Source organism: Clinocottus analis, unplaced genomic scaffold, assembly GCF_023055335.1.
Source record: "Clinocottus analis isolate CAN_PGR_092001 unplaced genomic scaffold, fCliAna1.0.p SCAF_13, whole genome shotgun sequence".
In the NCBI taxonomy this organism is placed as follows: domain Eukaryota; kingdom Metazoa; phylum Chordata; class Actinopteri; order Perciformes; family Cottidae; genus Clinocottus; species Clinocottus analis.
This window is the reverse complement of record NW_027175854.1, coordinates 4,955,459-4,983,145: the sequence shown is the minus strand read 5'-3', so window position 1 is coordinate 4,983,145 and position 27,687 is coordinate 4,955,459. Positions and strand designations below refer to the sequence as shown.

At 42.5% G+C, this 27,687-nt stretch overlaps 1 protein-coding gene across 2 annotated transcripts in view; it reads right to left on the bottom strand.

Annotated features, from left to right (window-relative positions):
- Positions 1-2,779: 2,779 nt before the first annotated feature.
- The window catches only part of exd3 (exonuclease 3'-5' domain containing 3), a 37,338-nt gene continuing 12,430 nt past the window's right edge, over positions 2,780-27,687 (bottom strand). Inside the window, exons 20-22 of one of the 2 annotated variants that reach the window (XM_068574127.1) lie at positions 3,896-3,962; positions 3,687-3,786; positions 2,780-3,490 (exon numbers count right to left, since the gene is read on the bottom strand). In XM_068574127.1, coding sequence (XP_068430228.1) covers positions 3,364-3,490; positions 3,687-3,786; positions 3,896-3,962 — 294 coding nt within the window. In that variant the 3' untranslated portion in view covers positions 2,780-3,363. Of the gene's footprint in view, positions 3,787-3,895; positions 3,963-27,687 lie in introns of both variants that reach the window. The other variant, XM_068574126.1, reaches the window with a different exon arrangement.

Below are 27,687 nucleotides of genomic sequence, written 5' to 3'. Positions count from 1 at the left end.
TTTGACATCCCCAATTAAGCTTAAATTCGGTTAAAATGAGAAACGACGCGTGTGCGACAAAGCGCGAGACAATCACAGTAAGTACGACTTTGCAATAATCGATCGAGAAAGTATTTTTGGACAATCTTCAGTGAGGACAGTCTGGTTTTGTGTATAGTCTGCCTGAGGAGTCGCCTCGGCACGGAGACTGTGCTGGGGGCCAATTCTCCACAAACTGCTCGCACAAAGATAAAACAAGTAATAACGTGACTCTGTTTCTATTTATGCAGCCATATCTATGTTCCTGTGTGTCGATAAACAAGTCGTGGCTTTTTTCCTTTTTTTTTTTTTTTTTTTTTAATTCAGCGACCCAGAGAGAACCCAGAGCCGTGCAGTGTTGTGTGTCGGTCTTGTAAACGGACAGATCGGGGACAGCCGGGGCCAGACGAGACGGGAGGAGCCTCACGTCCCGTCCGGGGAGGAGGTGCGCGCGCATCTCGCAGAGAGTCCCGGACCGGGGAACCGACACACTGAGACACAAGAAAGAAGCAGAACCATATACAAGTGCCGATTTGTTTTCATCATTAGGCTTAGGCAATATTAGTATTTTACATTCTCAGAGAGATGGAGAGAGATGAGGATGAGAGGGAGAGAGAGAGAGAGAGAGAGGGACGTTTCACCGGGAGGGAGGGTCTTCTGAATCCAATTCATTCCGGGCACCACGTGTCCTCAGAGCGTGGGAAAGAGGCGAGCTTTTCTTCCCAGCAAAGAAAGAGCAAGGATCAAATAACACGGTGCTGCAGCAGAAAGCTCGCGCTCTGCGTAGAGGCAGGGGCTGCGACCACCCGGACGAGGACAGGAGGAGACACACAGAGAGCAGCTTATTGGAGAGTCAGGGTGTCGACTTCACCCACAGCAATAACGATACTTCAGGGTATATTAATGTTGGTTATTATACAGTCTGCGTACAAGAAAAAAGGCAATATGCCAAGACGTTTCTAGTCTTGCTCTTGCTTTTGTCTGCGTGTCTATTTAGTCCTAAAACAATATCATTAGGCATGTATTTCAATGCTCATTTTGATGATGGATATTTTTATTTCAATAGTGAAAAGTCCGGCCGATACGAATCAGGCCATTCTCCCCTACAGATGGATGGCAACGTCATGCGCCCAGTTCATCAACCCTTTCCCACATTAAAGTCTTGAAAATAAATAAATAAATTGAGATCAATAAATACAGTTGGAAATTGGTCTGAATACATTCATGAAGCAGCAATGAATAAATAGAGCTGAATGAAATGCAAATCCATATTTTCTAAAACCAGTGTGAGTGTCATTGAAGGCAGGTGTTTCTCAGGCTTTTCTTTGTAATTGGCTCCATTAACATACCATACAGGTGATACCTTGGGGAAATATTACAAATTACTCCAAACAGGATTATCCTAAAACATCCTAAAATGAAAGATGTACAGCTCAAGAATAACCAGTAAGCATATATAACTTCAGGATGCTCTGATTGAGAACCTCAGTCTCAGTCATGTCTGGGACAGACCGTAATCACAAGATCGCCTCTGTCCAACAGTTTCTTGTTGTCACTACGACACAAAAGAAGCGGGTTCAGATCCGGCTCCCCCAGCACTCACAACAATGGACAGTGAACTTCGCATATTAAGCCATGGACACCCACTTTTGTAACACTAATCTTCAGAAGTGACAATACTCATGAAGTCCTCAGAGGTAACGGCATTACTATCACTTACTTACTGCAACAAAAAGCCCAAATCCTTCATTTTGAACTGCACCTAAGGTTATACAATGTGGTAGAGGGTGTTCCATTACTCACATGTTGAGGTCCTGACCTGCTCTTCACACGTGTGATGTTAAAATTGTTCTCTTCTTCCACAATCATTTGGTTAGATAACACCTCTTTCCAAAGTAACTTCTCATTCCACAACTTGCTTTGATTAAGATTTGGCAGCAGATGAGTTTGCTGTAAACTGACAGCTTGGGAAGTTAGTGGACCAAGAATTTCAGCTTTAGTACATTGAAGACTTTACATCTGAAAATTCCATATTCATGGTAGTTTAGGTTATTGTGTGTGTGTTCTGGAGACATGCGTTCACTTTAAACGCTCTGAGGAAATGTTAATCATTGTCCAGGGTCACTGAATCATCCGGAGGTTCAAATCTCTGACTTCCTTCTGCAGCCGCTGTGATTCAAACACACTGAAAACACATTTACCTCAGTGATTCACAGTCTGACCTGTCATTGGAAGTTACTGTGGCTTTGTGAGGCAAGTTAAGTGATCAATTAAATCAAGTGAAAATATGTCGGTGGTTATGGTTTCTTCAGATTTTATGAGTGTAAACAGTCTTCCAATAGTTTCAATTTGATGCATGCTATGAACAAAACACCAGAACATATTTAATTGCATAATTTTCCACATTAGATCCCTTGAAACTCTTTTATGCGATGTTGTTTTCTGCCAAAAGAGAAATCCAATGTGGAGTGCACAGGAGGAGAGTTGTAAATAAAAAGGTATGAGAAAATGTGAAGAGATTCAGGCGGTGTGTGTGTGTGTGTGTGTGTGTTGGGTTACTCTGTGACCAGCCTGCTCTTCAGCCTCGGGACACAAACCCCCACACTGTCACTGTTACACCTGACAGACATCAGTGTTGATGCTCATGCCGTCCTCTCTTGATCCTTTACCACCCGTCCTGTGAATTTATAAAATACCTGCACTCTGCCCGAAACAAATGGGACAGATTAACACATGAAATTAAAAGCATTTTATTCCCACATATTCAGCTTTTAGCTAAATAATAAAAAAATGATACAGATGAAATCACAGAGAATGTAAATATACAGTACCAAAGACTGCTAAAAAATTCCACAGAACTTGACCCAGCAACTTTAAAATCAATAAAATAACAGAACAAATAAGATAGCAACAAACTTAATAGTTTGATGATAAGATGAAATTTGTGGTAAGGGGAAAATCCTTGAGTAACAATTTAAACAATCTCAATATAATCCAAACAAAAAAATCCCCCATGAATGTGGTAGAACAGTGAATACGATCAACAACAAAAATTACCAAGTCACAACTCAATCACAGCTTGACCCGTCTTTGGTTCACTGAGCTTTAAACTTAAAACTTTAAACACAAAAGGTTGAAAACTATTGAGAGTATTAAAGTTTGATTTGTGGGATGATACATGTTAAAACCAGATGCTGAACAGAAAATCCAATCTTTTCGAAAAGTTTTGAAGTTGGTGTCTCTCTCGTCAGATGAATTCAGTCTTTATGCCTCTTATTACACTTTTATCAAGTCAATTAGAAAAGGAAAATACATTATGCAATTTGATTTGATGAATACTCAGTTCTAAAAGTGTAAATTATTCCTATGGAAATAGTTGAGGTCAGGTAAAGTGCAGTAGCTCGACAAAATGTCAGTTCTGCTGTGCAGCCGCAGCTGCTTCAGTGTCCTCGTCTGTAATGTGTAAGACATCCTGAAACATGGAGAGGACACGGCCAAAGTGAGAGCCTTCCCAGAACACCTTGCCACATCTGGTGCAGACATAGAAGAGCGATATCCTCGGCAGGAGGGCAGGGGGCACGGCGTGGAGCTGTACGGGTGACCCTCCGGGAAAGGTCAGGGTGTCGGGGTCCAGCCCTGAAAGGGGGGCCCATTGACACTGAACATACCTGGGGATTTCAGGGGTCACACCCGGGGTCAGAATGCGACCGAGCTTCTCCTCTTCCTGTTGTTGTGTGTAATCAATGTTGTCCTGGCCCTGCAGAAATCCTACAAACAAAATATACAGACATCTAATGAATTAAGTAAGGAGAGCCATACCAATTTCAAAAGGACATTAAACCAAAGACGTAAGAAGTGATGGTGATGTTTGACTGACCTTTCTGTTTCAGCATCCTGACCATGTCCTTTCTGGGCACCGCTGCATACTGATCACTGTTACACGCCTGGACAAACGGATAAAAACAGTCATTAGCAAGAGGAGTAAAACAGGAGGAAATATGTTAGACATGCTGCAGCCTGAAAAAATTATCTCCTCACATTAGATGAAGAGTAAACTAATGGTCACGGGCATGTCAACATGTCAGAGTTCATGCAAAGCATCTGAAGCTATAGATACGGCGAAGGCCGGGTTATGCTTGAAAGAAACTAGTTGGGCGACGTCTGAAGGCAAAGGCACATATAGTCGTTCCAAAACGGCTCCAGCCTGAAGGCAAGGTGATAATCTGTCATAGAGAGACGGGAGTCACAATAACACCGTTCAAATAGGAAAAAAAACTGCACATTTCTTTAGGCAATCTTCCTTCCAAGGACTTTACGGTGGTGCGCTTGGTTGAGCACATGAAAAGTGACAGGCTTATTAGTTTGTGTGGGAAAAAAGGTTTGAAAGGCGAAAATTAAAACTCTGCCTACAATCTCACTTCGGCACACCTGACCCATCGATGCATGATGTGGGCGTGTTCCAAGATTGCATTTCGGCAGGTAAATGTGTACATTTACCTGCATTCAACTAAAGCCTGCTCAAACCTGATTTCTTAAGAACGACCCGACTACAAACGGAAACCAGAGCGCTTCCAATACTAAAATACCAGAATCTGTTTATGGAGGTCAAGCCGCAATGGGTGAGAAACTGCAGGTTAACTTTAAGAACAACAGTGACCAGAGTTCACCTGTCGAAAGGTTTCACGCCTTCGTTGAAACAAGGTGAAGTTGACACATTCACACAGACATCTTCCTTCGTAGTTGCTTTGGTGTGAAAGGGGCTAAGTGTTACAGAAAGATCCGATCAGTGTGTGTGAGTGTGGACAGCGTTTACGCCTCAGTAACGTTCACATGTCCGTGCTGCCCTGACTCTCCATGGTAAAGGTCTCTCCGGCGGGACATTAGTGACCTCTTGTTTGCCGGCCCTTACGAGCGCGCGCACACACACACACACACACACACACACACACACACACACACACACACACACACACACACGTCTGTAAGCCATCCTGACAGCATGTCAGTGCTAAAAGCCTTGTCAACACACCTGAGCTCCACCCAGCAAACAGCATTCCACTTAGAGGTGGTCTGTAAATCAAACCTCACAAAGCAAGATTCTTGACAGGCTCGCTTCAAGCCAGTTTGCTCTCTCTTCATCCAGAAAAACCTAAATGAAGACTGCGACTCAGAAACGCAACCCTATGTCCCCCTCCTCTGTGTGCATATGCAGAGGGGTGTTTGCCTCTGTGGTAAGTGAGCTCGGGACAGGAGAGAGCGGCTAGACAGTGGAGGTGTGGGAACAGCAGAGGTGTCATCTCCTGTCGTCTGTGGGAATGAGGAGCATCCCTCTGTCAGTGCACTCCGTATTTTCCTCTTTTGTATTTTGCCCTACACACACACACACACACGCACGTACACGCGCACGCAAACACGCACATGCACCACATACACATGGCTCACACATAGAAGTGTGGCGACAGCCAGGAAAACAGACCCAGCTATTTGCTCAGCTCAAAGTTTCCCAGAGTAGAGCAAGCCAGAACCTGCACTGAACTCTCAAGGCTAAGCCACAGACAGGCAAGGCACACACGCACAGCATCGCACACACACGTAAACCTAGATGGAAGTAGGTCCATCTATAATTAATCAAAATGCAGCTTGTTAAGAATGCAAAAGATCCTGCGGAGATCGATAAGACAAGTGTATACAAACAAAGACATTTTTGAAGAAAGTAAAATCAAGCAACGTTAGAAAATACATAATGAGAGACGCAGCAGTGACGTTAAAACCTACTATAGTGATATTAAAAGATATGCATTCACGGTTCTCATGAAAATGGACGTGACAAAACGAGCCTGGTCACAGTGGGGAGGTTTTATGGTGACTTAACACAGATGGCCTTCATTTAAGATTTGAAACCCGGTTGAATCAACTAATTTCTGTGATATTTTTCTGTTTTTGGCATGCTGAAGGTTATGACTTTTCCACAGTACTTAACTACTGGACTTTTCAGTCATGCAGTTGCAACAGAGAGCTGAAGACGAACAAAGTATGAAGGTGCGTCCTCTGCAGCTCCTGCATGTCTAGCAAAACAGAAAGCATTATTACACTGACAGGGATGTCAAACCCATCATAGTTTGGCGTGTTTACACAGGAGAATAATCATGTTTGTGATACTCAAGAAGCACAACATGTCAGTCACCACAGTCTGGAAAAGGTTTTTGGAGAATTGCTGCATGCAACTGGTTCACAATGTTATGTAATTAATTGTGTTTTGAACACATGCGTCTTTTGGATGCATGTCTTCTCTGACCGCGACTCAAAAGCTTCTCCCCACAGCACTGAAAGTACCGACCAAGCTGCACGGATATTGTTTTTTTTCCCCTCGAAGTTCGACTGCATTTGCGAACAAATGATATTTCCCAATAAGTCAGTGTTCTCACCAGGTTTTTTTTATTTTTTATGTCGTGGTCCTAAGATCAAAAAGGACACTAAAAATGAAATAATCAAACATAAATTGAAGAGTTTTTCTTATTTTGTATCATACTCCATATAGTTTTGGGAAGTTGCTACATTTTCTTACTCTGTTAGTCTTTTGTTCTCTCTGTTTTTCAGGGAACCTCCTGCATTCTCACACTCCGTGTGGCCGCGCCAGAGAAAGAATGCTCCTCGGCGTGACAACAAAGGCTATCTAAAGTGTGATACTGTGTTTCAAAGGATGGGAGGTGGTGGAAAAAAAGGAGAAAGGGGGATAGTGGAGAGGAGGTAGGAAAGAGAGGGAGGGGGAAGAAGGAGGCAGGGGGGTGGGAGATTTTTCCCTAACGTTCTCACACACACACACACACACACACATACACACACACACCCACACGCACACACACGGCAGCTCCCATGGGAAAATCCTCGACCAATCTCAAAAGGCGGTGCTTTTAGGGGCGATGTAGGTCACATGGTCAGAGTAACCAATTGGGCACAAGTGATTTGATTCAAATTGTGGTAAGTCAGGTAAGGGGCAGCGTGGGAACTGGAGAGAAGGAGAGCGAGAGGGGAGGAAAAACTGCACCGTCATTTACCTTTAAATGTTGTCTTTTCAGGCTCAGTGTACATTTGATAATATAAATTGAGGTTTAAAAAACATTATTCCACTGTTCAAGGTTGATGTAGTCTGAAGAATATACACAACACACGAGAAAAAGTACATTTTCTCTATAAACTTCAGTGTCCTTTCCAAGAAAACCTCAGAGATTCTTTGTTTGCTCCCATCGTCCTCCTGGACATTCTGCCATATTTTGTTCCCTATCATTCTGTTATAACGTTTTGCTGCCGATGTGAAATGATGTAGATGGCACGCTGAACTGGAAAAAGCAGCCTCATACTGCCATAAAAATGATGAGTAAGGAAACGCTAACTGGCTTTTTTTCCCTCTGCTTTCCCACACGGTCCCAAGGTCATGCTAGGTGACTTGTTAACCGTTCAACATTTGACAATCTCACACATGGATTTTTACTTGCGGATGTAAACTGTGGCAAAGTGACTTTTCATTTTCTTTGGCTGAGCAGACGGAAGCAGAAAGAGTGGAAACATCTTACTTCGTTTAACACTCTGACATCATGTCAGTGTCAATCATTAAATCGAGGGATGTTTGAGTGGAGAATGAAGTCTGAATACAAGTTTGCGATCGGCGATGTAATGCTTTTGACCAAAGAGGTGAGAGAGAGTTATGACATTCTCTCTACTGATAAAAGCTACTGGAAGGCATAAAAGCATTGATTTGTAAATAAAAGAGGTCGAGTAGCTGCAACATCTTACGATTAAACTAGGTCTAACATTTTGTGGCCGTTTCTATGTTAAAAAAAACTAAAGGAAATAATTGTTTTGTATCCCTCAGACACCATAACATTTTGAAATGCAGCCAAAAATGTGAAATTAGATGACTAAAACTGCCCTTGGAAAAAAAAAAAATCTAAATCTAAATTCAGAGCTATTGTTCATCGGAATTTACACAAAAAGTGGCTTACTAAAAAATATAATAAATAAAGTGCACAATTTAATGAACAGAGAGATGGGATTCCTCTAAAACACTGGGAAATGTAATTAATCAACACGTTAGGTCAACAAGAAAGAACCTATTCAGGCAGTTTTTAAAAAGAAAATCCTTCCTGTACATACTGTATCTAGACACCTGGTGCAGTGCCCCTTTTCTGCTGCAGCAGGAGTATGAGGGGAAACACTGCAGTGACCTCCAAAACACATGTACTTTCCCACAGTATCCTGAGGGTATCTGGCCAGTGTCTCAGCCCAACAGTCTGAGGTAATTACCAGCGCTGTTAACTAACCATTACCACCTGACAGCAACCTGAACTTGGACCACAGCACAGCCTGTCTGGGCTTGACATCACGCACACCTTCCTCTGACTCACTTCATTGCACACATGAACAAACATATACACTCACACTTACTTCGCAGGCATGCAGAAGATGTAAAAACACACATGCAACTCTCTCACACGCGCACACTCTTCCCCTGACTCACCCGCTCATTTTACCTGCAAGTCCCATTATGTCTTCCTTTGAGTTTCCCAGGGTTGCATCCAGTTGTGGTGCAAAAACTATGACTGTGAAAACCTGCTGTTAATTAGAATGTGATGCAGGAATGCAACAATATTTGAAATGAATGCAGGACAATTTACATTTAGTTTACATTCAATGTAAATTGGCCTGCATTCATTACAAATTCAGTGGACTTCAAGTCACCTGAGACAGATGTGTTCTGGCCTCCATGTCAAGTGGCTTTATTATTTCAACACTACCTAATTGACCCTTGTGCTCTACTCTTTATTTTTCTCTGGGGGTTTAAGGACCAGGGACCTTAGTGCACCAACAGCCATTTATTATTGGCAATAATAACTTTTCCTTTTGAACTACTAGGTTAAGAGTTTAAATCTATTTATTTTCCTTTATATTATGCTTTAACCTCTTCTCAGTAAAATGTCCTAAATTTATAATGCAGCCTCTACTTGCATCTACAGTAAGATTGTCATCATTGAAGTGGTTGTACTTTGACTTATTTATATGTTCATGAAAGTATATTTGTCCTTTTTTTACACGATATGTATATAGTAACAGGATATATTATTTACAACACTGCGTAATGGTTGGCTTTTTATCTGTTTGATCTATTCATTTTATTGTGTATTTTACTGCACAGTCTTTTAATGTGTATATCATTATGCTTTCTTAACTGTTGACTCCTGTTATGGTCAATTTGGTTTAATTTACATTTTGTTATATGTTCTCGACTCCTGTACAGCATTTGTGACCTTTCTCTGTGATAAATGCAAGGTAAATAAACTTTACTTACTGAGGTCAAATACCATGTGAAATGTATTATATTGGTTGTTTATTCGTACCATCCCATTCTAATTATGCATTAAAAGCTGTGACAGGTCATCAGTAGCCACACAGGATGTGGCACAGCGATGCATTCATGTCACTGCCATTCAGAATATGGAGAGGAACCTTTGCCTTGCTCGGTTAGTCCCGCTCCCTCAGTCTGTTTAACTCCTGCTTAATGCCTTTTAGTTTCTCTCTCCCGTCAACGTTGTTTTCCACTTTCGACCGTTTTCTCACCCTTCACTTGGCCTCAACATTTTTGCCTTTTCTTTCGCCCCTTAGTTCCCTCTTCATTGGAGCTTACTAAAAGGGGTAATGAAGAAGATAATAGTCTGGAGTCTAGCAGATAACAGTCTAGCCGTCACACAAATAGCACTAATGCTTTCCCTTGGCTTGGCACAGTCAATTCATTCTGGGTTTTACCCACTCAACCTTCAACCTCGACCTCTCTCTCTCGCTCGCTCTCTCTCTACACTGCACCTATGTCTTCTCTCTTGCTCCATGTCTTGCTTGAAACTCCATCTACCCCCTTCCAGTGTTCCCTTCAATCTCCTTCTCTCTAGTTGTCGCTCACCTCTAACCTCCTCCTTTCTCTCCATCTCCAAGTACCCTTTTTTTCTCTCTCTTGAGACGCCGGATAGCTGGGGCCGGTTTAAGCCAAACAGCCGGGGAGAACAACGTAGTGAAAAGGTCCGTTGACAATGCTGCTCGCTGGGCAGTGGGGTTTGAAGAGGGATGAAAACAGCTCATCTCGGAAACATAAAAAGATGGATTAAACAACCAGCCAGCCTCTATTGATATGTTGCTTTTTTGGATTATGAGTTGAAATGAAAACAGCCAGACTAAACATTCTAAGTTGGAGGGACAATGTGTTGGGTGGCACATGACATTCAACACTTGCCCTAATGTGCTTTTCAATTGTAGCGGTCGATTCCAATGTCAGTGTCGGGTTCGGTTGACCGGCCAAAGGTAAAACGATAAGTCTAATAATGGATTTGACAGAAAATGTATCTGTAACGATTTCTGGATTTATCAATGTTTATTTTGTTGTTTATTTAGCAAAAATTACAAATGTGTCCAGTAGCAACCAATTGGATTACTCGTTTTTCTTTGTATTTTAATAAAATAAACTGAATGTCTTTGGATGTTAGACAACATAATTGTTATGGTTAATTGATTAATCAAGAATGTAAACCACAGCTATGGTGATTATGACGATAATCGTCAGTTGCAGCATTAATCACATGAAACTTGCCAAGGATCCCTGATCTCTTTCTAGATGTGTAATTATCTTAATTCACATTAATTATATGTATACATGAACCAAAGACTCAAACAGTGGAAAAGTCATTCAAAATCCAACTGACATTTGTAGCAACGCAAATGACTATAAATCCATCCTCATAATGTGACTTTGGAATGTGGATAGTAAACACCACAAAAGGCTCACTGAAAGAAACTGTAAATGAGAAATTGCCTTAAGTTACACAGGCTAAAGAAACACGTCACCATTCTTTGGTTTTAGCCTGAGAAGTCATAAATAATCTTTACTTCATACATGAATTAAAACAGTACTCTCAATTGTTCTCACAACCTATTGAACACAGAGAAAACGCCACAAACCCTGTGATCCTTCCCAGCCTGTTTTCATTGAGAAAGCACCCTTGTTGAGGAGACAGATGGTGGGTGTTGTGCTGTTATATGTGCATTAAAGACAACTGCGTCTCAAAAATAAAGCATCGCTGCAACTGTTAGCATTTGTCTTTTTGAGGCAGACATGGTGCTCCAAATGTCCACCTGTGCCTTCAATGCACCCATTCAACCCAATATCATTACGACATGCACAGCTTTCCTCGACATGCGCTAACAGTTCTTAAACTGTCACTACACCCACACACATCAAACTGAAATTCCAACCACTCAACCTGAATCCATCGACCTGAACTTCATCTGCGCGCACACGCACACACACCTCGGTCATGGGAGAGCCATCGGCAGATTCCTTTGCTCAACGTTTATCGCTGCTGGCGCATACTTCAGTACTTCCAATACATCCCTCCCCCCCTTCACCCATTCGCTCACTTTTCCTTTTTTTACCTCAGCTCTTTCTGATGTAAAGGCATGCAGGCATGCAGGGAATGTTATTGTAATGCAGAGTGATTCATCCACGATAAATATTGACAGTGGTGGCTGCCACTGTTGGTCCGCTCTGTCCTCTCGTGAAGAGCTATCAGGGAACGAAGAGGAAAAGACTCTCACATGACTTTTTGACTGACAAGGTGTCAGCTTTGGGTTGGGGTGCCCACAGTTCATTTTACAGACTGGGTGACCGTCTAATTGGCTAACTCTGCAGCTTGAGGCATACACCGATGGCCAGATTCACACAGGTGGGCGTTGGTTTATTTTCTTCATGTCTCTTATTTATGAAGCAGCTAGGCAGGAGCCCTATGAAACAAATATGGCCTTTAATTTTGTTGCCATCTGATGAGTAAGTGGGCAGATGAAGGGAGACAACTTTGTCCTATTCTGTGGGCAAATAGTTGCATCATCTGGTGCATAATAATTTCAGATACAGCAACAACACCCCAAGCAGTATGCAGCAATTTACAGTTTCTGCATGCGTCTGTGTGACACACATTTTTATCTGCTCATGTCCTTGGACTGTAAGTTTGGACTGTACACGTCAACAAACATGTGGACAGAGACACCCCATTTTAGGACAAGATCCACCAGCCACTACAAACTCGACCAGTGGTAAACCAATCCTGGGGGTGTTTGACATATTTACAATAACACTTAGCAGAGAAAGATCAAGGAGACCATTCGTATGCAAAGCCCAAACCCAGGAGTTACGATGTCCCCTCCATATATGACCACCCGTTATTCCGTGACTAAAGTCATCCTCAGGCTCTTGCGCTGAATGAAGACCATGAGAAGTGGTTGAGAGCACCGTTGGCTTGTAACAGACCTGTTAACTTAGATTATTTAGTTAATATGTACCCACTAAGCTTCCATGCTCACATTGTATGATTACAACCTTAAACAAGGTCCATTTGTTTGCCAGAGCAAATATATATATTTTTTTATCCAATTCATTATGGGCCATTAGTAGTTTTAAATAAGCATGAAATTCCCAATAGGTGCATTTAGCTGAGGTTAAGAACTAAGGTTCCTTACAACTAACTCGCACCATAAACCCACATACAATTTGGCTCAATATTTCAGCTGACCAGTAAATGGGTTCAAGAAGAGAAAACGTCTGTGCATACTTACAAAGCTGATGTTTGTCTTGTAAAAAACGGGAACTAAGCAGAGTGACAATGTGATTTACAGGGACCACAAATGAGCAACTGGTCCACCAGACAATAAAGAGAGATGCTGAGCAAGATAGACACATCATTACGGCTTCAAACCGTTATCAAACCACCGCTGAGCTTGTGGACCAAGACAGACAGACACACCCACTATGTCTATGTCTGTCTTACGAGGCTACATCCGCACCAATACTTTGGCATCGTTTAAGAAATTATCTCCAAACTAAAACGCCTGAAAACAAATTTCACATAACTATTCACATACATGCATACGGGTACCGGTGTAAACAGGAAGTAGATTATTATCGTGCCCTTTACTAATGAAAGGTGGTGCTTGATACTTAGGTTCTTTTTCTAAAATCTTCCTCTCTAAACTCAAACAGACAAATTCGTAAGGAGTTATATTTTTCACAATAGAACTTTAATAGGGCTTTTCCTACAAATAAAATGAAGTAGTGTTTCCCATGTCCCCCACACCCACACACTTTACTTTAAAATGAACACTTAAATCTAAGTTTAACTAGATTATTGGTCAATAAATCAACACACGTCTCTCACTGATTTCTTCTTGGTTTCGCTGTTCTCACACTGGTCGCTCTGCTGGTGAATGAAGTCCCTGTTGTAATGGAGAGCAATTCATGCTTTTGTTCCTCGACAGTTTTTGTGTGGACTTCACAATAGTTGTTCAAAATAAAATACGCATTAATAAGAAAAGGAAAAGGCCTCCGTTTAGTGTACATTGCCTTCCTCGAAGCCGCAAACTGACTTCATACGTCCGCTTCGTAGGACTGGATACGCCGCTCGCTAATCGCGCCAATAACAGCTGCCTCCTCCGCATGTCGGCAGGAGCAGAATTATGAAATGCAGAATGTAACTGCACAACAGCTGCTAGTCTAGAAAACAAGGTCATCAGTGCCTGTAATCGGTTATCCATGTTGAATTAACCACTGGTAGTCGATCCCAGAATAAAGGCTGTTGTTGTTTGTGTCCTTCCGGAAAAGGGTCACGTGAGGCATGATAAATCAGGGCAGGACACGCTGGGACTGCTACGTCATCGTTTCCAAACGTATGCGTCCACACTAGGAGGTAACCCCAGAGCTTTCAAACGTATTCGTCCTCTGGAGCATTTTTAAACTCAACCGTTTTTGGTGCTCTAAAACTCCGGCCTAGTGTGGACACTCAGAAGATAGAGCAAAAGATATCCATTTTAAAATGGAAACGTAGTGATGTGGCCATGGCTTTTAGAATCATCATATATACTATCAGGACACATGCACACAAAACTTACATCGGACAGGCTATGGAAGGGTGAGGTAAAGGCAAATAAAAGAGCAAACAGGCTTGGGGTTAAGTGGCAATAATGATGCAGAATAAGACAACAGTGTGTGTGTGTGTGTGTGTGTGTGTGTGTGTTCAAACTCACATCAAAGAGTCTCTGGGAGCCTTGTTCATGTCAATAGGAGACATGGGAGAAGAACGCAATAGAAACGCAGAGAAGTAGAGGGGGAGGTTAAAAAAAAGGGGTGCAGGGGTAAAAAGGAAGCAGTACATGATAGCGAACAAAGGCTGAGGGGAAAGAGAGGACCGAGGTGGAGGAGGGTAAGGGAAGGTTGAGGAGAAGTGGGTCGGAGGTGAGAGGTTGGGGGGTATTAGCGCAGAGGAAGGGAAGGGACTCGCAGTAGAGGGGTTCACCTCTAGTGTGAATGCAATGAGGTAAAACCAAAAGAAAGGACGATGGAGAGAGTTCCTGTGTCATACACCCTCTTTAATTCCACCCTTCCTTCCCTCCCTCCCTCCTCCGCTCCTCTGCCCCCTTCCCTCCCTCCACCGCTGCTCCCTCTCTGCGACCGGTCCCAGCAAATTCCCTAGGGCCAGGGGCAGTCCCCTTTCAGTCTCCAGTGACACAGTAATTAGAAGTGTGGGAACTGAATCCGTCCCTCTTTCTGAGCCCCGCACTCCCACCCGCACCCCTCCCTTGCTCCCTCCTTTCGCTTGCCCTCACCCCCCTTCACCCCTTCCCAGGTCCTGGCTCCTACCATTCCCCTCCACTTCCTTTGCCACCTCTCTTTTTTCGCACCCCACCTAAGCTAAGTAGCATCTACCCTCAGAAAGAAGTCTCACATCAGGTCAGAAAGACATTATTATGTCCACATCTGAGGCCTATTTTGACCGCACATCATGAAAAGTATCTGCAAGTCTGCATCGTCCACATCAAATATGACGGATGCCTTAAAATACACACGACATATGTTTTTAATTGAAGATATGAATATCAACTCACAGATTAAATTTAAATTGTGAATCTAATGAGATCCCATTGGCTTAATCCCCACGGGCCACCTGTGATGTTCATGGGAGCTACACATCACACACACTCTCAACCCCATACACTTCACCCCCCCAACCCCAATCCACCCCACCTCGCCCCCCTCCAGCCACAGAGTCCCCTATCTCCTCGAACAGAGCAACGCTGTCTCTCCCGCTCCCTGTCAAGCCCACCACCCCAACCCCCATTCGCTATCTCCGCGGCGATAACCATGGGAACAGCAGCACTGTGGGAACGGGCCACCAGTTGACCAAAATAGACAGCAGGAAAATGGAGGGAAAGAAAGAAAGAAAGGGCTCGCTGCTGCATCCAAGGAGGCCTGTGTGTGTGTGTGTGTGTGTGTCAGAGGTCCATGGGATCAGCCAGACAGACAGGTACTCAGGCACTCCAGTCACCTCTGGTTTCCATCGTCACAAAGGGGACGCTGGGTGGCTTGAGTTGCAACATTAATTGATCAATGGATACGGCAATTTGATTTGAGTTGGTGGGACGTACCGTGAGCTTTCCTTCTCACACGTACGTACACTTTTAATGGTCCAACAGTTAAGACACAAGCGTCCTACGCAAAAAGGCTACACCCGTAACCACAAACACTCACACCCTAACAACACACTAATATATTACAACATCACACACCCAGTATCACCCACAACCATCAACCTCTGAGAGCACACAAACAAAGCATTTAGTCTAAAAGTTTATACAAGTGAAAAGTGAGATGACTGGAATGATTGGTATTTGAACATTAAACATGTTAGCAAATAGTAATGGTAACTTTAAACAAATATCCGGGCGTGGGAGGTTTCACTTCAGTCAATGAAACATCTTGATTGTGATGTCACAATTTCATATTTACTTTTCTTTTAAATCATGATCACTCTTCATGTTCATCATCTCATTGCATTTATCTGTACCTTTGTTTTTTTTATTAATTTGATTATGTGTATTTGGTATCATAGGATTTTTCATTGTGAATGTACTTTTGACATTCGAAAATATGGAAGGATGTCAGAGATGTGATTCCCACCAATGACAACATCACAGTTAAAAAAGAGGGTTAGAAAATACAAATAAATACTATGACAATGTATCAAAACTGCTCATACTCGTTTGGCATGTTTGTATTGATGCATTGGCAAAACTGCACACATGCAAACATACTTCTCAGACTCCATGACATTAGTTAAAATGCTGGACTGCAGTTCCTGTGAGAAACAGACACTGGCCTGAAAGGGGAGGAGGAGGAAATGGTGAAAAGACGCAAGTTGCGCATCATCATTTTTCTTTTTTTTTACCTACTTTGGGTCAAATTTTCCATCCCATTTATATCCTGCGTGTCTCTCAGTAGCTTGCTTTGCCCAGGGGACTATTTTGTAATATGAAAGAAGGCTAAGGGGGGTAACATAAATCATATTTATCAATACAAGGATGAAGAGTAAAAAATAACTCATCTTTCTAAAAACATTTTTTTTCAAATGAACTTATAAACTACATTGATAAGTTCATAATAAGGACAAGGTTTGATACAAGGTCTATAATTATAGATAAATTAGGTATTTCATTCAAGTATTTAATAGCTGCAACTGCATGGCATTTTTAGAATTTAAAGACATCCTGGACCCAGACCTCTGTATCATCTGGCACTCCTTTTTGTAAACAAGCTGTTTTTGTAATTGTATGCTTGTTTAAGCACAGTGGCACTTTTTTTTAGACTAAAGTACAAAACTAAATGCCATTGCGAATTAGAAATGGTTGTCAGGCCACCTGGCGCGTATTGAATTGAGTATCATAGGCTTACAAACCCTAAACTATAGCATCCATCCGTTTTTTCTTTCTCCTACTTTCCCTCTGTTGTTTTCACCACATTTATCTCTTCTCTGTACTCTCTCGCGCCTCTTTTCTCCTCCGATTTCTATCAATCCAGCTATCTATCCCCACAGCCCCTTTTGCTCTTTCAGGCCTTTTCCAGGTCAAGCAGCCTGACCTCTCCAGCCGTCTACCTCTTTGCTCCCTGAGGTGGGGAGGTGGGAGGGAGAAGGTTCCTGGCTGTGACCATTCCCACCAGCAAGGACTTTTGCTTTAATCTGACTCTGTGAGTAACAGAGGAGGAAAAGAGAACAAAACACAGAACGTGTGTGTGTGTGTGTGTTTGTGTGTGTGCGTGAGTGCGTGTGTGCGTGCGTGCGTGTGTGTGCCTGCCAAGCCTGCAGCTCCCAAAGCAAACAGACTTCTAACCTCCTGATAGCATCACATCACGCAAACCGCAGGCTTTGGGAAGAACCACGACAAGACTTAGGTTAAAAGTTTTAAGGCCGAGTCTCACATTCCGAAGACCTACACATGCACGTACAAGCAGTACCACTAGATGCGAACGCAAGTCAGACATTTAAAGAATGTTCACAGAATGTATAGACCTACACCCAGAACATAAACTGTGAAAGCAGAGTTGCAGTGGTGATGTACGCAGGTCCACACATCAGAGACAAGAGAAAAAAACCCTGCATATTCCAGGAGCATCCACACATACAAACCACAGACTATGTGGGGGGCGGGGAGGGGACAACCATCTATTATCTATTATCTCTGTCTCCATGAGGTTTAAATTGAATCGTTTACACAACTCATTCTCGGAAACTGCGCACACACACACGTGTCTGAAAAATAAACTCACCCCACAAAGAGTGCAGGGTTATTGTTGTAAAGCTGCGTAGGTCAGAAGTTCCCACCTTGCTGGTTTTCTATCCCATCATTTGCGTTTAACACATTCACGAGGCACTAAAAGAGTAAATCACTTCTTGATTGATGCTAGAAAATAAACCTACATTCAGGGCTTATGGTTCCTGTGGATCAGAATCGCTTGCTTTTCAGAAAGTATACGTTTTGCACACACCAGTGTTTCCTGCACATAGATTTTATTTTACCATGTATAAGTATATTTGGTTACCCACTTTCATAAAGGATTAACTAGTGGATCTCCTCTTGTGCTACCCTTCCCGGCCATGTTTGTTCTGCCGTCTGAATAGAACCAATCCAGAGTTTACAAATTGTCAGTATCATAAACACCTCGAAGGAAATTTGTCCAAAAGTGATGGATTGAAGTGAACGCTGATCTGTTAGTTTATCTACGTTCTTAACGATGGTGCCAATATTGGAGAATCACTTCTTCAAATGAGTCATTAAGAAGAATGTAAGAAGCCTTAGAGCAGAGGGACAGCTTTAACTTAATGTTAGAATCCAGCTGGGTTCAAAATGGTTAGCTTGCTGTGCGCTGGGTGTGCCTGCTTCAACGTACACACAATGCCTGTATACGTTGAAGCAGGCACACCCAGCGCCAATCATATCGTCACGAAACTCTATAAACAAGGAGACAGGAAGACACATTCAACCACAGAATTTCAATACCCCTACTCTTGTGTGACTCTAAGCACATGCACAACAGACCACACGCATTCATCACAAACAGAGGCAGCAATCATGGACTGAAAGGTAGCTAAAATTATGAAGTTAATAACCTAACATTAGCAAAACACAGCAGGGAAGGATAACATGACTCGCTTCCTAGAACTCCTTTAAGCTGTTACTGTAAGCACCAGCTGAGGACGAGGGATCTTTTATTCTCAGATATTGTCTTTTTTTAACAATAAAATGCCTACAACAGCTTAAACATGGGAAAATATGCATATCAATCGTAAACTTTTAGTTTTGCACCCTAGAGCTGGGTGCAACAATGCAGTTTTGTCACGTAGTTAAAAAGAAATAAAATCCTAACTTCAAATTTGGAAGAATGTCAACAAAAGGGTAATAAGCAGTCTTGAATCAATCAGTAAACAGAAGACTGGCTCCATGTTAGCCTGTAAAGTGGTTTGCCTCCAGACAAACTGATGTAACCCTCATATTCTTGGCTCAAACCTACAATCAAGTTATTCTCTCTCTTGAAAGTCACAGAAAATAGAAGGTACAAAAAAAAGAAGAAAAATTGGGTTTCTGCCAAAAGGACCCATTTGTAATATCACATGTGAGCAAGGATGGCTGCCTCTAAAGCATGACTGCATGTGGAGGAGTTACCCAAGCTACTAAAGTGGGCCCGTGTGCCACAGGGTTGTGATAATAACGACCCTAAACCTCTCAGCTATTTCTCACTGGCAGGTATTAGCACGGCTGACAAGAGTTCTTTATCATCCTCGCTGTGTGCAGCGCAGGCAGAATGAGTATGGATGGTTTGCTATGTTGCACAGCGTGTTGAGTGTGGGAGAATGATCTATGATTCACTAAGCTGCAAAGACCGAAGATCACATTTCACTATCGCAAGGGAAACCATTATACCATGACCACAGACACAAAGACAATCACACCAGCAGTGTCTGGGAGAGGAAAACACGATTGCTGAAGCTAGTTCCCACAAAATGTTTCTACGGTTACCTACTTGATTTCCGTCTCATTGGTGGAAGCACATTTTGTGGGTAATCTTTATTTGCAACAAGATAGTTTGTTAGCAAGATAGTTACATGGGTTCACACGCTTTTAGGGGCTTTAACCCAATTGTTCACAATTATTTTTGTAATTTCTAATCAACAGATTTTGACCTACTTTTGCAAATGGTATCATATATTGCAGCACTCGGCATGCCCTAATTAAGGTTTCAGCCTGATTTATGGACCTAATAAATGCACATACTTGCCAAGAATTCAACAACAATAATGCATTTTTTGGTACTGTTGTCATTTGCTGACCAAAGCTTTGTTATTACACTGCAAAAATTTCTGCCTCGCAAAGGAGACTATTTAGACGCAGAGGGCAATATCACTCTGCGCAGCGAGGTCTGGCTGCGCAGCTACTGTACTCTGAAAAACATGAGAAACTTCCTCTTTCTCCGTGTATGTTTGAGAGGAAGGCATCAGTAAGTGGTTCCCTCTCCCTGAGCGGCAGGGGAAAGTAGACCCTCTCGAGTGCCTCTCAGCTTCCCCACCTCCCCCATGAGCCAATAACGCAGTCAGACAGACACACACACATTCATGCTCACACACACACACACACATTCATGCCCTCTCTCTATCACACACACACACACACACACACGCACACGCACACACACACACAGTGTGGTTTCTCCTCTGGAGGGGAACATAAACAGGGCTGTCTGTCTGCGAGCGGAGAGCTAGTTCTCATGACATCACCACCCAGCAGGAATGCTCTGCTCTGTCCCGTCAAAACCCCTCCACCGGCCAGCAATTCGCTCGCACACACACACACACACACACACACACACACACACACACACACACACACACACACACACACACACACACACACACGCCAAACACACATAACCACACACACACAAAAACACATGTTGAATGATTTATGCACGTCCACATTTTCACAGGGAAATATACCACATGCACAGCATGCACGCAAATGTAATTTTGAGCTATTCTCCTTTGGATTTTTCTTTCTCCGCAACCGTTTTTCATTTCTTGCTGCACAGACATTGTGTTCCTCTGCCTCTCTTGCCACATCTTCATCACACCGTTATGCTCATTCTTCCTTATCATTTCTCATCCTCTCTGTATCTGAATTGCCTGTGCTGTCTACAGACCACACACAGACCACAGAAACAGCTCAGGCATGAGAGAAAAATTATAAACACTCAAGTACAATTGGCTGAATATAGGGAATACAGCTATAACACCACTGAGAAACTTTGTGTGCGTCTGTGTGTGTGTCTCTGTGTGTGGGTGTGGGGGACATGGGAAATTACGCACTACTTCATTGTATTGGTGTTTGGAGGAAAAGCCCTATTGAAGCTCTCTCTCCCTCCTTCTCACCTCTCTTCCTCCCTTTTCCATCCCTCCATCACTTCCTCCCTCATCCTCCAAGCCATCTACCCCCCATCGCGCCTTTCTACTTTCTCCCTCTTATTCCACCTTTTTGCTTCTCTCTCTCTCTCGCCATCTCAACCTGTCCCTGCAATGTATTCCCTCAATTTCTTTCCCTTTTCTTTTTCCTCCTCTCTGTTTCTCTCGGGCTTATGGGGAAAGCAGGGGCAGGAAGCAGCTTGGCTCTCAGACAATGGAACACATCAAAAAGCAGCACCAGCCTCACCAACTTCACACACCACACGCACACACACACACACACACACACACACACACACACACACACACACACACACACACACACACACACACAGCAAGACAAACAGGACATTCCAGCTGCCGGCTGCACCGGATTCCTCGCCTTGGCTAATCTGAAACGGAGGAGAGTGAGACTGGGAGTGGAGCGGGAGGCAGGGTGAGAACGGTGGAGAGAGAAAGAGAGAGAGACAGAGAGAGAGAGAGAGAGAGAGAGAGAGAGAGAGAGGAGCAAGTAGAGGGTGAGACGGAGAAACTGATACCAAGAGGGAGCAATGTTGGGGTGAAAAAAAGGGTAAATTGGAATAGGGGGATCAGAGAAGGTGAGGCAGAATGGAAAAAGGATATGTGAAGAGCAAAATGTTGTATGAAATAATGTGTTACTGTAAAATCTATGTTTTTATACAATTATGGCCTTGTGTCTTATAAGAAGGTAAATGCTTATTGTGATGTGCATACAAATTGTGATATGCATATATGATAGAAGATTGTGAGTACCCGCCAAGAGACCGCAAATGGAAAGTCTATTCTTTTGTTATTATATGATATTAATGTTGATACATGAAACCTGATACCTGAATGTGAATCATAGATTCAAAGATAGTGTTTGTCTGTGTGTTGAAATCAGGCACAATTGTGTTGGCATGAAGGCTGTGTATAAACTAAAAAAAAAGGGTAAAGAAACCAAACAGGAGTGAAAAGATGTAGTACAACACAGTGGGGAGGCGAAGAAAAGACTGAGATTGGAAGCGGAGAGAGAGAGAGAAATACTACGGCCACATCTGTAGAACAGAAGGTCAATGTTAAAAACACCGTTCACAGTATATTCAAATGGTGAAAAGCAATGCCGTTTTCCGTGTACCTGTTCTTTTAGGCAGTTGAAACAGATGTTGTTTGAACATGTTTCAATATACAGATTGCACAATAGAGGTGCTTAAATTGGCATATATTTCCATTGCTGGTTTTACAATGGCGCAACTGTAAAAAAATAAATAATAATAATATATGATTGACAGGCTACTTATCAAGCCTAATCAACAACATGTTACATTTAAGTGGAGCTCAAAAATACCTGTGTTGTGTGATCAAGTGATACATGCATACAGTTGGGAGCAGCAGAAAACTGTCCTCTGAACAAATGATCTCTTCATGTATGATTCCTAGATGTGTAATTAAATATTCTAAAAGGAAAAAAAGGCAACCTAACACGCATTCATCCGCCCCTCTGAGCGGCAAGAGAAGCCTCAGTGGTGCTTAAGTAACAAATTCACACACAAGCATGCAGATACATATCACGCATGCACCCGCACACACAGGTGTCATTGCATCGCTATTCTATCCTGGGGCCAACTAGACTGTGGGAAAAAAAAGGGAACTGACTAGATTTCATAAAGACCAGATGCTGGGTAAGTGATGGCTCATCTTCCACCTTATCTATCTGTGTCTGCTCTGTCAGCCATGAGAGTCAACTTAAAAATGAGTCAGGGACACTAAAGACGCATCTCACAGGTTTCACGCTGCAAATAGTTTTTCACACCATTTCCCCCCCAAAAACTGCTCTGCTTCTCACAATATCAACATTTATTTAACAGCAGACTAATCACAATGTGCAGCTATCACATGTTGGTATCCATGCGTTTATCTTAAGAAGGATTCCTAATCATTAAAACAATGTGATTTCACATTCCAACTAAATACTTTTTCTTTAAACATCGTTCTTTGTTTTTGATTCTTCGTTCACTGTTGAGGCGTGCGAGAAACACAAAGATTTCTTTAAGCACTCAAGGTAACACAGGGTGAGTGATTTGTATACGAATGGTCTTTTTGTGGGAGAAGTATTTTGTTAAGACATGCACAACATGCACAGTAGTTTTTATCGTGTTACTATCAATTAGCAACATTCAGCATATTGTGATATGATCTTTTGATGACATACCTCTACCTCACCTGACCTCATGTAAGGTATAACACTGCAACACAATTGACTACTATCAGTTTGTTTATATTATATGATTATTACAATATGTGATCTTGTATTTATTTATGCTATATCTCCATCAGCAAATGTATTTAAATAGATTCCAACCATATCACCCAGACCTAATATGTATATCCAATATGTATATTATAATAAATGTGACTTATATTTACCTTTGCATAGGACTTTTTAATTAGTGTGAGCCACTATTCCCCTTTCCTTGAGACTGTTTCCAGTGAAGCATTTGGGAACACTTTCATATAACTGATGAACTATAACTCAAAAGAGTCAACGTTCCATTCCACAGAAAAAGTTACAGCTCTGAGCAGCAAAGGGAAAGCTTAATATCTAGTTATAGTTTATGAATCTTATTCATAAACTCAACACAATGAAGTGACACAACAGTCACAATGGCCTTTACTGATTTGGATCAGACAGACACAGCGACAGCCCTTTGCCCTCCAGACAAAAAGACATTCAGGCTGCTCATCAGTCTCTCATAACTGCACCCACTAACTATCTGAATGTGTGTGTGCCGGAGAGAGTGTTTGTGTCTGAGCAGCGCTTTCACCAAACGTGTGTGTGTATTCGCTTTTAGTACTTTCTGGAACCGTATGTGTGTAACAGGAGACACGAAGCCCTCGCCACACACAGTGGGAAATATTTGGGATGGTTTCCCTCGGAATGTCTTGGCGTGCCTATGGAATGCCCCCCCCCACGCCCCTTCCCTCTGTCGCGCCCCTCGCGTCTCCGGAGAGGGGAGGGAGAGGGGGAAAACGGCGGGACACACAAAACCTATTTTGTCACCACGAAAAACGGTACATGCCCAGAGATGGCACACAAATGCAAATGAAGCCACAGAGCTGAAATGCACTTCTCGACACACAACATGTGTACAGGTTTATATATCTGTACGTCAGGGTTTCATGGCTTGTGGGAAACCACTGTGCACATTTGTGGTTATCTGCAAATGATAGCAGAATGTGCAACCTAATGACAGCCATGAATTAAGATGAGAGAACTTATGAGTTGAAAAAAAGGGGTCTTCTGTTTTCTATTGCATTTTAACGCATACGTACAATCTGATACTGATCAACCTGATTTCCCTCACATGCACAAATATACACGCACGTGCACACACAGCCAGTGGAGGGTAACTTTAAACGTGTCTCAACCTCTCACATTCCTCCTGTTTCTCAGCCCGCGGCTCTCTTTGTAGATCAAAGGACAGACAACAAGTCTTTCTATCGCCTCCTTCACCCCTCCTCTTCCTTTAATGCCACCTTTCCCAGTCACTCTCTCTTCCTCTCGCTCTTCCTCACTCAACCAACACTCGCCTCTCTTGCACACACACACACACAGATTATTTCAGACTTTCTCGCACAATCTCTCTGTAATTCTGTCTCAACGGCTCTGTGTTATTTTTGTCTTTCTCCTCTACAGGGGTCAACAATAAGGATTGCCCGCTTAAACCAGTGCAAGTAAAACACCAAGACGGGCGAGTAAATCTGGCATCTCGCTTGCATAAATCAAAAGTTAATCACTTTGAACTTTAAGTAAAAAATAACACATCTGAAGCTGATGATGCAACCAGCGAAGGAGTGAGTCATCTTGCTTTCTTCTTATCTCTGTTGAGTTGCACAATACCAATTTTGCGATTGTCATATGAAAAAGTTGGGGAGTGGCATGAAACATGTTAATTAACTTTGGTGTTTATTATTTGATACCTTCTGATAAGTAAAACAATTCGTACATTTCTGACCCACATGCCTAAACCTGACCAACTGTCTCCTTTTTGGCTTTCACTGCCGTTCCGTTTCCATGTCGGTCTTTCTACCTCCCTGCCATCACCTCTAGTCTCACTTCTTTTCCTCCCTCCCTCCCCTTTCCCTCTCCCGAGCACCCTCATCTCTCCCACCCCTCCCTCTCATGGTGTGGCGGTTCCTGTTGCTCTTGTTTTCACTTCCCCAGTAGTCTGGTGCGTGGGAAACAAGCGTTTCTGCTGCAATAGTGTCTACGAATGATTCTGAGTGTGTGCATCTGACCGGGTCTGTGTGCTCTCAACTGTTGTGTGTAAAGGTATACGGAGGTGACTCTAGGTGTGTGTGTTTATAAGTTTGGCCGTTGATGATTGTATGCCTATCACTAAATGCAGTATGTGTGTGTGTGTGTGTGTGTGTGTGTGTGTGTGTGCGTGTGTTTGTGTGTGTGGCTGGCTTCATGTCTATCTCTCAGGATATCTCTGCTATCTCAACATGTCTATAAAAGGCCAGTATGGGACATCTGATGAAACTACGAAACGGAAGCCCAACGGAAGTGTGTGTGTGTGTGTTTGTGTTTGTGTTCATGGAAAGTATAGATGCAGCAGGATTAAAGTAGGGATAGGATATAGCTGAATAAGGAAACCGTAATGGAGCAATAGCCAAATCCACCTGGTTACCCAACCCCTTGCAGGAATCCACACGGATGAAAATGAAAGACTACAGACTTTGTTAAATACTGTGACACAAGTCAACATCTGGACACAGTCAAATTTAGATTTCTTAATATATTTATTTAGGTATTTTTTCCAAATGTATACATTGCGAGTAAACTACAAATTTATATATTTTGTTTTATTAAAGTCAATATGCCATTTATTTGCGAGTGATAAAGCTATATTCTTCTGAGCTAAAAGTATTAATTTGTTCAGCAACTATGTTTTTGAACAACAAAAGTTTTAACCTGCTACTGACTTCATGAAGAACCAATCAGTCATTTTCTATCAAAAATGTTATTAATTTGGCTACAAACCAGAAACGGGTGTATTTGATTGCATCATAAAAAACTCCAGTGTTTCTTATTGTACTCAAGTACATGCAAGTATTAGACAAGGGCAAACTTAATAGGAGGCCTTTCTCCATCTCCTTTTCCCTCTTGGGGTCTCCATAGTGGACACACATTCCTATGCCTCTAAAATCTCTGTTGCACCTATTGATACACAGAGACAAACATTAACCCTTTCCCTGCACAACCTTAACACACACGTACACAAGTCTGTGGTTAATCTCCTCTTTCCTGTCTTTTTTTTACATCCCTTTCCTCATGATATTGATCAGTGGTGTATGTGCAAGAGGGAGAAACAGAGACAAAGCGAGAGAAACTAACCCATCCATTGCTAATCAGAGAGCTTTACAATCAGACAACAAAGGGGTTAACTTCGCCTGGGTGGGCCACAGAGCAGCCCCCAGGGGTGAAACCCTCTAAAACTCACAAATACACAATCTAACAAAATTTGAATATGAACTTCACATTGTATTTTATAGCCTGCATCTTCAAGACATTGTACGTCGAGATATTTTTTGAGAATCTACAAAAATTTTATTCCAGAAAACTGTCATTCATTAGTTGAAAAGGCAAAAGGTAGGTTCTTTTTAAGTTATCTGTTATTTCCATGAATTAGTCTTACAGTGAAAGTTATGGACAGGTTGAGGTTGGAAAATATTACCCACATGCTACGACAAAAGGTTTTTCAGGTTTGCCGTCTAAACTGCTGGGAAAGCTATGATGCAATAACACCACATTTGGCCTTTCTTGAGCCATAATATATCAAAGTGGCTTTGCCTTGAAGTGGTGTCCGGAGTGACCAATAAATAGGGAAAGGCAGAAGACCATTTGGCCACTGTGTATGTGTTAACGTCATCATTGCATCATCAAGGTGGTCCAGGTTTTTCACATCTTGAGCCAAATGCACCCGGTGGTGTATCTTGACACATTTAGAGTCCCCCAGAATGACCAGTAAGAACACCCAAGTTTAGAAACTGTCCTGCAAAGATACCCCCTCCCAATCACAACCGCCTCCCCAGACACACAAACAGCACCGTCAAAACACACACAGGTTTCCCTAAACAGCCACCCATGGAGATATCTAGAGGTCATGTACCGTATTGTCAACATTGATTGGTGGCAACCAGCTGATTAACAAACTCCAGGCTCCATAAACATCATCAAATAGGAATTAGAAGTATGTAGAGTATTGCACAATTATGTGTATCCGTATGCAAGTAACAACAATTCTGTAGTTAAGGAAAGAAGAATGTGAAAATGAAAGGATCCAGTTTAATTTCTCCTCCAGGTTTAACTTGTTTACATCCTGGTTTCCGAGTGGTTACATTAGAGAAATACAGTGTTTCATTCTGCCCACTCATTCGGTCCATCCAGCTATTTATCCCTTATTTTTCCACCACTTGCACAAGTCCAGATTGTGGTGGCAGCAGGCTGAACAACATAAACCCAGACATCCTCCTCCTCAGCATGCACCTCCAGCTCCTCCTGGGGTCCCTGAGGCATTCTAGGGCCATATGGGACATGAAATCCCTTTCAGCGTTTCCTGATCTCACCCCGAGAGTCTGGCCATGCCAAGAATACCTCACAGCCTCAACTGGCCAACTTCAACAGGAAGGTGCAGCAGTTCCACTTCAAGCTCCTTCCTCATCCTCGCAGTAAAAGTTGAGACCATTTTTGGCTAACCACCAACGCAATTAAAGTTAAACAAAACTTACTTCT